The sequence below is a fragment of the Hypomesus nipponensis genome, chromosome 10 (assembly GCF_054491055.1).
Source record: "Hypomesus nipponensis isolate SF chromosome 10, ASM5449105v1, whole genome shotgun sequence".
Taxonomy (NCBI): domain Eukaryota; kingdom Metazoa; phylum Chordata; class Actinopteri; order Osmeriformes; family Osmeridae; genus Hypomesus; species Hypomesus nipponensis.
Genome location: NC_140370.1, coordinates 16,710,212 through 16,722,263, shown reverse-complemented (window position 1 = coordinate 16,722,263; position 12,052 = coordinate 16,710,212). Strand labels below are relative to the sequence as shown.

The 12,052-nt window shown below is 51.1% G+C and overlaps 1 protein-coding gene across 3 annotated transcripts; it reads right to left on the bottom strand.

The window, feature by feature from the left end:
* Window positions 1–11,856, bottom strand: aknad1 (AKNA domain containing 1). Of its 3 annotated transcripts, none has more exons than XM_084708248.1 (21): window positions 11,320–11,856; window positions 10,166–10,787; window positions 8,447–9,813; window positions 8,134–8,208; window positions 7,831–7,999; window positions 7,192–7,382; window positions 6,688–6,747; window positions 6,233–6,366; window positions 5,806–5,989; window positions 5,182–5,339; window positions 4,193–4,342; window positions 3,871–4,063; window positions 3,651–3,742; window positions 2,818–3,516; window positions 2,531–2,704; window positions 2,014–2,132; window positions 1,655–1,789; window positions 1,397–1,537; window positions 1,120–1,231; window positions 599–791; window positions 1–316 (listed from the first exon to the last, which is right to left on the bottom strand). In XM_084708248.1, the coding sequence occupies exons 2-21, from the start codon at window positions 10,377–10,379 to the stop codon at window positions 191–193; spliced, it is 4,686 nt and encodes a 1,561-aa protein (XP_084564374.1). In that variant the 5' UTR covers window positions 10,380–10,787; window positions 11,320–11,856; the 3' UTR covers window positions 1–190. The 3 variants fall into 3 exon arrangements, with proteins under 3 accessions (XP_084564374.1, XP_084564373.1, XP_084564375.1); XM_084708247.1 differs by having other exon boundaries at window positions 10,166–10,699; XM_084708249.1 differs by having other exon boundaries at window positions 620–791; window positions 10,166–10,699; window positions 11,320–11,851.
* Window positions 11,857–12,052: the final 196 nt, after the last annotated feature.

Here is a 12,052-nt window from a genome sequence, read left to right as displayed (position 1 = left end):
TCCAAACTATTAACAAATAATTTAATCGACAATAAGTTAATATCTAAAACGTTTGAGGCGTAAATAAATATGTAAACTTAGATAAAACACAAAACACAAAGAACAACAGGTAAACACATTAAGTTTGGAGGCTGCTCCCAGGTCAGATGTGGGAGCCTAGGCGTTATGAGGTGGCGTGTTTCCTGCCGTGTCACTTCCTGTGTAGCTGGGACTTGGCCAGGTCAGCTGACAGACTCCTGGCCATCCTATCAGTGGCCTTCTTCATGCTGCGGGCTGCCTCGATCGCCTGGTCCAGCTTCCTGTTGATCTCCTCCTCCTGGGGACAGGCAACCAATCACAGCGTACATCAATTATACTGTCACCCAAACCATCATTCTATGGAACGATCAGCTCTTTAAACTAATGATGCTTTCAATCTATTGGGCTTACTCAAGGTCAATAAAGCTATCAATCATAATTTTTCACTTACTGTAAGTCGCTCTGGATAAGAGTGTCAGCTAAATGACTAAATGTAAATGTAATGTTTTAGCAGATGTTTTTGTCCAAAGCATTAAAAAGTACAGCAGAAAATCAAGGGTCAGAAGAACATGGTTCTAACAGTATTTCTGGATTCTAGAACCTTCTTGCTGCCCCTGTGCCGGCTGGTCCTGCTCGCGGTCCTGGAGGGGGGCAGCGCTGGAGGGAGCGTCCGCTGGAAGTACACGTTGCTGGGCAGGAGAGCCGTGTCCGACTGGGCTGAGCGCTTCCGCTGGACGGACACAGACTGCAGCGTAGGCTCCCTCACCTTGAATCTGTGGAGGAGAGAGATCAAGGTAGTGGCTGGCTGGTTATCCCGCTGGCTAGTTATCCAGCTGGCTAGTTATCCCGCTAGCTAGTTATCCCGCTGGCTAGTTATCCCGCTGGCTAGTTATCCAGCTGGCTAGTTATCCCGCTAGCTAGTTATCCCGCTGGCTAGTTATCCAGCTGGCTAGTTATCCAGCTGGCTTGTTATCCAGTGGGCTAGTTATCCCACTGGCTAGTTATCCAGCTGGCTAGTTATCCAGTGGGCTACTTATCCAGAGGGCTAGTTATCTCACTAGCTGGTTATCTAGTAGTTATTCACGTCAGAGGCAGATTTACCCAGCAGGGAGGCTGCAGGAGGATCCATAGTTGACCTGTAACAGAGGCTTCTGCAGAGAGAACCTCCCCTTGGAGAACAGGTTCTCCATCTCTGCGTCTAGAACTGCCGATACTGCGTGGAACCACACACAAGACAGAACCAGGGTCAAGGCGGCTGTCATACACATGGATCTGGAAGTTGTGAACAAGTGGAACCTGTACTGGTGTGATCTATTGGGTATAATTACAGCAGAAGCTGTTTTTTCAGTGATTTGGATGTAGAAAGTCCTTTGCTTACGCTGAGCCCTGTAGTTGAGGTTGCTGTAGGACAGTCCCTGTTTGCCTAGTATTGGACTGGGACTGGGACCAGGACTAGGGCTGGGACTGGGGTTGGAGAGGGGAAGATCTGGATTCCTCACAGTCAGGTTACCCTCCGATCCTGTGGAGGGTGACAGAGGCAGGAGGTTCACGTCCAGATGAACTTGATACATTACATGTATGTAAGTGTAACTCATGCAAGTGATGCAGGTTAAAACAAAGTCACACTCTTAGCAACCTCTGCTGGAGTGCCTTTCGCTCTGGGGTTTCCCCGGGCTGGCTGAGGTGTGTGGGTCTGGGCTCCATCTCCTGCCCCCTGGTGGGGAGCTGAGGTACTGCAGGGTCCCTGAGCGCCCGGAGTCACTGTTGGTACCTGAGGGAGACAACAGTGAGGTTCATGGTTGGTTTTCGGTTACATTGTGCTATGTATTTAAGCATAACAAAATCGTTACACAGCATTAAAAAAATTCAACACATTCACAAAAACAAATCTACTGTGAAAAATACTAAAAGCGCGTTAATACACAAGCTACTTATTCATTCTGAAAATGCTGTTGACAGATGCACTGTGGTTGTAGTAACAGTGTTGTTGTGTACCTCTGCTCCTGCTGGGATCCATGTCTGAGGAGATCCAGTCATCTACCTTCAGCAGGCTGGAGGCAGGTCCTGGCTCTCGGGCCGGGGTGGGTGTCCTGAGGCCTGCAGACCTCCACACACTGGAGACACAAGAACCGGACTGATCACCTGCTCACCTGTCTGTCCTTCCATCTTTTTATCCATTCATCTCATCCATCCATCTCCATCCTCCTCTTCTGTAATCACCAATCAATCTCTTCTAATCACCAATCAATCTCTTCTAATCACCAATCAATCTCTTCTAATCACCAATCAATCTCTTCTTCCCTCCCTCCCAGTGCCAGAGGCCTACCTGTGTGCAGGTGGTCTGGGGTGAGGCCTACCTGTGTGCAGGTGGTCTGGGGTGAGGCCTACCTGTGTGCAGGTGGTCTGGGGTGAGGCCTACCTGTGTGCAGGTGGTCTGGGGTGAGGCCTACCTGTGTGCAGGTGGTCTGGGGTGAGGCCTACCTGTGTGCAGGTGGTCTGGGGTGAGGCCTACCTGTGTGCAGGTGGTCTGGGGTGAGGCCGGGGCCGGCTCCTGGAGCCCCGGTCCTGCCGGGGGCGGGAGGAGAGGAGGTCCATCCTCTGGCTGAGCTGAGGGAGCTGGATCAGCCCCTCCTCCAGGTCCCTCTGCAGCTTGGACACCTGCTGCTGCAGAGACACCAGGGCCTCGCTGCACACACTCACACACACACATAGAATCAAACAAAGCATTTGTGACTGGGCTAGAAGTGGGTTCATGATGAGACAGAGAGACCAGAGGCCCATCACCAACACCAGACTGACCTGTGACAAGGGCAGGCGGGGGAGGGGCCTTCTGGCTGCAGCGTATCCATGGCGACGCTGCGACTCGGGCAGGGATCCGCCTGGTACCGGGCGTTGCCCTGGAGTCGCAGCTGGACTGAAGGGAGTGGCTCTGCCTCTGTGGGTGGGGTCAGGGTGGGGTGCCTCCCCCCAGTCCGGATGGAGGTCTGTACACTGCCCTTTCTCTCCTCCACCTGTACACTGCCCCTTGTGTCCCCAGTAAAGCTATGTACAGGGCGGGTGGAAGTCTGTAGATGGTCTACAGGGTGGATGGTGGTCTGTAGACAGTCTGCAGGGTGGATGGTGGTCTGTAAACGGTCTGCAGGGTGGATGGTGGTCTGTAGACGGTCTGCAGAGTGGATGGTGGTCTGTAAACGGTCTGCAGGGTGGATGGTGGTCTGTAGACGGTCTGCAGAGTGGATGGTGGTCTGTAGACAGTCTGCAGGGTGGATGGTGGTCTGTAAACGGTCTGCAGGGTGGATGGTGGTCTGTAGACGGTCTGCAGAGTGGCTGGTGGTCTGTAGACAGTCTGCAGGGTGGATGGTGGTCTGTAAACGGTCTGCAGGGTGGATGGTGGTCTGTAGACGGTCTGCAGAGTGGATGGTGGTCTGTAGCTGGGAACAGGAGCCCTCACTGTCTGACCCACTCAGACCAGAGCTGCCGTTGCTCTGGGTCAACACCCTGAACATGGAGGACACATGGCTGTCACAGTCCTGTCTTAACTGTACCTTCAAGCAGCTCAAGTAGGTGTGTGTGTCTGGTTTGTGTTATGTTCCAGGGGTGTATATGTGTGTGTGTGTATTTTGTGTGTGTACCTGGATCTCTGAGTGTTTATCTTCGAGGGGGACAGCCCTGTGGTCGACTCACAACTTCCAAAACCACTGTCAGTCTCTGAACTCACTATCCTCTGCACCGCAAAACACACAACACACACTTTCACTCACCCTAGTCTCATACACACGCTACACACACACTGCCATACAGCTGTAAACATTAACAGTGATGCTATATCCATTATCAGAGGGGTAGACTAGCCTGTGGAGAGCGGAGGTCTGAGCAGCTGTGTGTGTCCACACTCTGTGAGGAGCAGAAGACCTCCACCAGCAGGCTGCTGTCCAGAGATGCGGCTCCAGGAGAGACCTCCACCAGCAGGCTGCTGTCCAGAGATGCGGCTCCAGGAGAGACCTCCACCAGCAGGCTGCTGTCCAGAGATGCGGCTCCAGCCGACCTGCACAGGAGCAACACCGTGGTCCTGGATTTAATGGTTCATCCACTCTCAGCACGGTCACAGAGTCATCACAACATCGACCACAACAACAACAACAACATCATCAACTACAACTAAACACACACAGACCTGCCAGCGCTCCACTGCGACTCTGTGGAGGAGGAGCTGAGTCCAGCCTCACCACCAGACCCTCTCCCTTCAGACGGCACGCAGCCCCTCTCCTCCTCTCCCTGCTCGGGGGTGGGGATGTGGGCTCTGTCCAGGGAGGTGCGTGGGGTCCTTGGAGGGAACGGGGAGGAGAGAGAGAGCATCACACACTGTTCTGTCTCTGCTCTGGTAGAACCCGACACGTCTCTGTAACACTATCTCCCACCAGAGGCCCAGAGCGTGCTGGCAATCAGGGCATGCACACACACACACACACAAGCACACACACACACACACACACACACACACACACAAGCACACACACACACACACACACACACAAGCACGCACACACACACACAAGCACGCACATGGACACACTCCATTTACAGCATCCATCAACAGCAAAAGATGGTTATCTAGGGCATGCGATACACCATCCACACTAACATGCCTGCTTAGGAGCGGGGAGAGACAGAGGCGCCATCTACAGCGAATATCAGACCTCCTTCCTGTCCTGCTGGAGATGACCTCTGACCCCGTTACAAAAGGAGGGGTGATGCCCCTCCCAGCAGGGTCAGATCGGAGATTTTCCAAGCAGGGGAGGAACGAGGGATGTGTTTGCAGGGTGATGTGGTGTGATCTGTGCCTACATGTGTTTCCAGGGTGATGTGGTGTGATCTGTGCCTACCTCAGACTGCTGCTGCTCTGCTCAGTGCAGGGTGATGTGGTGTGATCTGTGCCTACCTCAGACTGCTGCTGCTCTGCTCAGTGCAGGGTGATGTGGTGTGATCTGTGCCTACCTCAGACTGCTGCTGCTCTGCTCAGTGCAGGGTGATGTGGTGTGATCTGTGCCTACCTCAGACTGCTGCTGCTCTGCTCAGTGCAGGGTGATGTGGTGTGATCTGTGCCTACCTCAGACTGCTGCTGCTCTGCTCAGTGCAGGGTGATGTGGTGTGATCTGTGCCTACCTCAGACTGCTGCTGCTCTGCTCAGGGCTGTCCAGCAGAGAGGCTGCTGGGAGAAGATCTTCCTCTCCACAGACGTCCTGGTCATCCTCCTCCTCCCTCGCCCCTGTCTTGTAACCCCATGGAGAAAAACCAAGGCCTGGCTCCTGTAACACGACGCTCTGTCAGATAACATGACACACACACACACGCACAGAGACACACACACACTGTGAAACATGAGTGTGTGAGGATATTGACCACCAGAGCTGACACCATGTGGGTTTTAGACTGATGTTTACCAAGAACCTTGAGGACACCATGACAACAACACCACCTCTTGTTGTCCACAAACACGAGAGGGAAGGAGAGAGGGAAGTAGTGGGAGAGCGAGTAAGGGAAAAGGTGACTGAGAGAGTGAGGGGGGGAATGAGTAAGTAAGACAGAGAAAGAGGTTGGAGGGACAGACTGAATGATTGAGTGAGTGAGTGAGAGGGAGGGAGGGGGTGAATGAGTTAATGATAGCGTGAATGAGACATAAGGAGAGAAATCTATAGTGGGAGAGAGAGACGGAAAGATGGTAGAGTGACAGAGAGGTCTAGAGAGACAGGGTGGGTGAACGAGTGAGGGTGGGAGAGAGTGAGTTACCTCATGCAGGGATGGTGCTGGTGTACTGAGGGAGGGGGTGCTGGACCCCCCCCTGGGGAGCAGAGGGGTGGGGGGGGTGGGGGAGGAGGAGGGGGGGTGGAGCTGCTCACACGTGTTCTTGTCAATCAGCTCCTTAATGTCCTCCAGGTACATTCCTACTCGAAATATCTCCCCCTCCACCAGTCTGAACACACACACATACACACACACACACATGAAAAATACATCTGTTGTGGGTTTGTTTTGTTGCTTTTGACTCATACGACAACCATTCCTCTCACTAATATATGTGTCACGGGTTTCTATTCACAGTTCACAGTAAAGTCATCTGAATTGACTTATTTCAATTGAATATAATATCAATTAAATATAATTGAACATAATATATATATATATTTTTTTTTATGAGTAATTGTTGCCCCCTGACCTGTCGGGGTCGAAGGTGCCCGTGTTCCTGGCCCCGCCCAGGTAGGTCTGCATCTCCAGGGCCCGGTGCTCCTCCTTCCTGCTCAGGTACCCCCTCTCCAGGTGGTCCTGAGCCTGCAGCATGCTGCGGAACACCTGGGGCACACACACAGACACACACAGGCACACACACACACACACAGGCACACACAGGCACACACACACACACACAGGCACACACAGGCACACACAGGCACACACACACACACAGGAACACACACACACACAGGCACACACACAGACACACACAGACACACACAGGCACACACACACACACACACAGGCACACACACACAGGAACACACACGCACACTCAGACAGGCACATTTGTAGGTGTACACACACATACAAGGTATTGGATGTGATGTAGTTAACATGCATTCCTCTGAGAGCTTGCGTGATGTTAGTTGTTCTCACCATCTGCTGTTCCTCCAGGGTTATAGAGACAGTCCTGAAGCTCCATCTGAAGTCCTCAACCTGCCAAACAAACACAGTCACATCCTTATCATGTTCAACTGATGTTGCATCAAATATTTTTGGCTCCAATTATTCCGTACCCAATTTCTTCACAAAAAAATCACCTCATGTTTATGTTACCATTTTTCAAAAATTTCAGCCTCCAATTTTGTTTTTCTCAAATTTGTGTCGACATTTTTGGGATCTGAATTTCACCATTAGAATTTGGGCAGACTGATTTTCTGAAGTTTGAACTTTTGGATCCAATTCTTTTTTTCATTTAAGAAAAAGGTGAATTCAAAACCAACAAATTCAGTGGTGTTTAAATTCAATATGAAGTATTCAATGCCTTTTCAAATTTAAAACATCATGTCACCGATTTGCTTCGATATACTTTTCATTTCAACAGGAAAACGCCCTGATCTTGGCCTATCCCAGATTACAGCCATGATGGACTTCCTGTACCTTCTGCAGGAACTCTCTGATGATGTCACGGAGCTCAGCGGTCATCCTCTCCCCGTCACTCTGCAGCTCCGCCTGAATGGGGGCGGGGCTAGGAGCGAGGCTGGGGGCGGAGCCTGTGGAGGGTTTAGGGGTGTGGTCCGAGGAGGGTTTGTGGACGGGCCTGTTGTCCTGCTTTTCTGCACTGACTAGTTCTGGCAACGACACCAGGGGATAAAGATGCAAATCAAATCAAATTGTTTTTATTTGCCCCTTAGAGGCAATGTCACTTACCCCCACATCAGACCCTACTTTACATTTAATTATGATTTTTTCAAGAGAAGTACATTATAGCAAATGCTTAGATATTATAAAGTAACATGATATTTAGGCCTGCCATCGTGTAATTGCAGAAAAACAATGTTTTAGTTGATGTGTTTGAGGTAGGATGGACACTACATAGTTATAAACAGCCCTGTCATCATGATGGTTTTCCTTTGTGTCCTCCATCTTATGGAAGCTAAGATGTCCATGTAACTGGAGCCTCTTGTCCCTCAACAGAGTCACTACGGAAACCACCCGTTCCACCTCATCAAGTAGCTAATGTGTCGTCAAGGCTACAGAAGAACTTCATGTTATCCGGTGACAGAGGCGGAGTCTGACCTGCGAGGGGGGAGGGGCAGTGTGGAGAGAGAGGCGGAGTCTTGGCGTTTATGGGAGGTGCCGTGGAGAAGGGCGTTGATCCAAAATGGCTTCCACTGCTTCGTAAACCGAGTAGCTCCTGCAGACCAGCGTACTCCAACTCCAGATTAAGCTCTGAGGGTGCCTGAGGCTGTTAGAGGAGAGGAAACAAGCACACTTGCACTACAGTACATACATAGTTAAATACAGTATGTAGTTATATACTGTATATATAACTGATAGATCAGTATAGGAGGAAAGGATGAATGTAAAGCTTATACTGACTTTTGCTCCCAGCCTCATCTGATCAATGAGGTTCTCAGCCTCTGCGTATTTAGTCAGTAGCTTGTCATATTCAGCCTGGAGAGAACGGGTCAAAATAAAGAAGTGAACAAGATCACAACACATGACATCACAGCACATGACATCACAGCACATGACATCACAACACATGACATCACAACACATGACATCACAACACATGACATCACAACACATGACATCACAACACATGACATCACAGCACATGACATCACAACACATGACATCACAACACATGACATCACAACACATGACATCATGCCAGACCTGTCTGTACCTGCAGGTGGTGCACCAGTGCTGGGCTGGTGTGTGTCTGAGTGTCGGGGTGTGTGAAGGCGTGGGGTCTGTCTGCGGGCGGCAGAGAGTCCTCCAGCACCCTGCTGATCACGTCCACCGCCACCAGACGCCTCTCCGACGACATTCCCAGCATGCCCGGCGAGGACAGGGCCCGCGTGATGGGGATCGGTGATTGGCCGAGGGGTCTGTCAGGGCGGCTGGGGGTCTTGGGGATCTTGACCTTAGGGGCGACTTTGGAGAAGTCTGGGAGCCGGTAGTGGACCTGACCCTGACCGTACTTCAGCTCAGAGAACGACCTGGTCCTCGCCAGGGGAACATTCTGGATCCCTCCCTCCTCTACTGATTCTTCTTGTCCTCCTATCTCTTCTTCATCCACCTCTCCTTCATCTTCCTCTCCTTCATCTTCCTCCTCCTCCTCCTCCTCCTCACCTTCCCTTTCCTCCTTGTCCCACTCCTCTTCCTCCACCTCCTCTGTCCCTCTTTCTTCCTCATCCCCCTTTACGTCCTCACGTTCATCCTCATCCCTCTCTTTTTCCTCCACTTCCTCCTCCTCCCCCTCTACCTGGTCCAGGTCGGTCTCTCTGGGAGCTCCACTACTCTGCTCCCCAGCAGGGGACGACACGAGACTATGGTGACACTCCACAATCTCCTGTCCCAGACTCTCTGAGCCCTCTGAGACACCACTGGGCCTCCCTGCGCAGCTGCGCTGTGGGGCCCTGCTAAGCAGGGTTTCATCCATGCTCTCCAGCAGGGACACCTCCGGCAGGGTCTCAGCCTCGATCAGTCTGCCCGAGAGAAGCAGCTGGTCCTGGGAGAAGTGACGTAGGAGCAGCTGGGTGATGTCTGGATGTGGGGCTTGGAACACAGGACTGCTGCAGGTAGGCAGCCCCTCCGTCGGCCTGCTGGGGTCCAGGACGCTTCCTGTCTCACCCTGGCTTCCAGCGGGAGACACGCACACCCTCTCTGCAGTTCCGGTCCCAACCGGAGAAAGACCAGTGGTGGTATCTCCAAACCCACCAACTGCAGGACCGTCGGAAAGATCTAGAACGTTGGGACTGGACCGGAGGGTTCCGGAATCCTCGCCGCCGGCGTCTGAATGTTCCTCAGGTGAAGCTAGGGGGTCGAGGTAGCGGCTGTCCAGGTCCCCGTCATAGGGAAGCTCTTCCTGGTCCTCGTCGCTGGTGTCCCCTGGGTCCTGGTGCCCGCGGGGGGAAGGCGTCCCGGGCTGGGCGGTGTTGGGTCTCTGGACGGACGGCCGCGTGGCGCTGCTCTTCGTACGGCCCTCCACCACACGCTCACCCTGGCTGCTGACATCACTGCTCTCAGACGACAACAGCTCAGGATCCCCTACGACATCAAACATCAGGGGGGCAGAATCGTTACATTGGTTAGAGCTTTATTTATTTGTATTCATGCAGGGTGTCCATTGAGATTATAACCAACACAAGACTTCATTAAGTCAGGGAGTTGCGGTGGAAATATGGATGTGTGTGACAAGAGATTACACATGCTAGAGCAGACTGAAGAGACTAGCACAAACTAGAGACTAGCACAAATTAGAGAGTCTAGCACAGACTAGAGAGACCACCACAGACTAGAGAGACCACCACAGACTAGAGAGACCACCACAGACTAGAGAGACCACCACAGACTAGAGAGACCACCACAGACTAGAGAGACGAGCGTCTCTGAGTCTCACCGCTGAGGTGGACGCTGGTCTCTGAGAGAGCCGAGTCTTGCCGGGAGAGACGCACGGCGAAGGAGCTCTCCAGGTCGCTGAGGTGGACGCTGTCGTCCTCGCTCAGGTCCAAGAACACGCTGTGCTGGATCACCTTCTCCCACAGGATGGAGGAGCGAGGGGAGGAAGACCCGGCCCTGCCCTCCTCGCTGTCCTCCTCTGGGTCTCCCTCCATGGACACGCCTCAGGTCAACACCTCCCTCTCTCTCTGCAGCTCTCTCTCTCTCTCTCTCCTACCCCCTCTTTCTCTTTCTATGCACCTATTTCTCACTCTCTCTCTTTCTTTCACTCACTCCCCCTTCTACATTTTTCTTCTTTCCTGCTCCTTCTCCTCCTCTGTACCTCTCCCTCCCTCTCTCTTTTCTTTCTGCCTCTCTGTCCTGCTCTCCCTGTGCCCTAGTGTACCCTCCCTCTCTCCTTCCTCAGCTGTCATCCGCTGGACCAGTGTTCCTCGGTCCAGAGTCAGAGAGACAGACTTAGAGGACGGTCTGGTTCCTAAGCAACGCAGACAGGCCAGGATCAAACACCGGATCAAGATGTTGAGCTGTCAATTATTCAACATTCCTTGTATTGAGTGGGCGTGCTTATGAAGTTGTGTGTGTGTGAGAGAGAGGAGCAGGAAGTATAAGTAATGTGTGAGTAGGAGATGGTGAGAGAGAGACCACGCGTGTGTGTGAGAGAGAGAGAGAGAGAGAGAGAGAGAGAGAGAGAGAGAGAGAGAGAGAGAGAGAGAGAGAGAGAGAGAGAGAGAAAGAGAGAGAGAGAGAAAGTTGACAAACTGGCTCTACTGCATGAAGTGTGTGATGAACAACTTTGACAAGATGTCAAGCTTTTTTTCAGTTGGGATACTTGTAGTGTTGCATAAATATTGTATTCCTATAGGTTGCTTTGAATAAAAACGTCTGTTAAATTGAATTTACCCAGACAAATTAACTTTGAAGGGTTAAACAAACGTGTCAAGGAGGAATTCATTCAAGACCAAACTAATCCTTTCCTGTAGCATGATTCACGTTACATTTGTTTCTCAAACGTCATAGTAAACAGAGTTTTTTTTATCTGATGTTTTCTCACTGACAACTCAAACCATGTCACTCACAAGCAAGCCGTCAACTCACCCTTAATATGAGCACACTGTCTGCCGTTAGTAGCCTAGTTAGTCCAGCTTCCTTAACAAGTGTTTGAACTTAGCGTGTTATATTCAGACTGACTGTCTGTAACACCAATTACATTTAGTCTGTGTTCGAGACATTGTTTCAAGACGCAATGCAGGTTTTGCTGTCTGTGGTGTCATAAATTATGTATTATGTCCCGCTGACCGTCTGCGCTGGCTGGGTTTTGGCAAGGCACAAGAGGAGGAGTTTGGTTGCTGGGGTAACTCTCCAAGCGTTCCCCTTTCAGTTTGAGACTAGCTAGCGATTTTGTTTTTAATAAACGGTTAGCTAATACTAGCTAATACTGGCATTTATTAGTGAAGTTACTAGTTTTGTAGACTGCTACTGAACTGTATGGCTCACTAAACACCATTACTTTCTACGCGATTTTGATCTTTCTAGGTACCGATGTGGTTAATACTGTGATACCACCCGACAGAGATTTCTTCTGAAATCCCGATAGAGACTGAAGGTCAGGATGAGATCACCATTCCCAACTTTAAGATTTCTGCACCTCGTGAGCTCAGAATTAATTTCAAAAATTAATATTCGTTTAAGTTATCCGTGTGCCCGTCGGTGCCCCGGCTTCTGTTGATTATGTTCAACAATGAAGAGTCAGGCCGCCCCTATTGGGTTTACCCTATCATGTGACAAGAAGTTAGATTGTGTATAAAACAAGTGTATCTAAAGTTCAGAG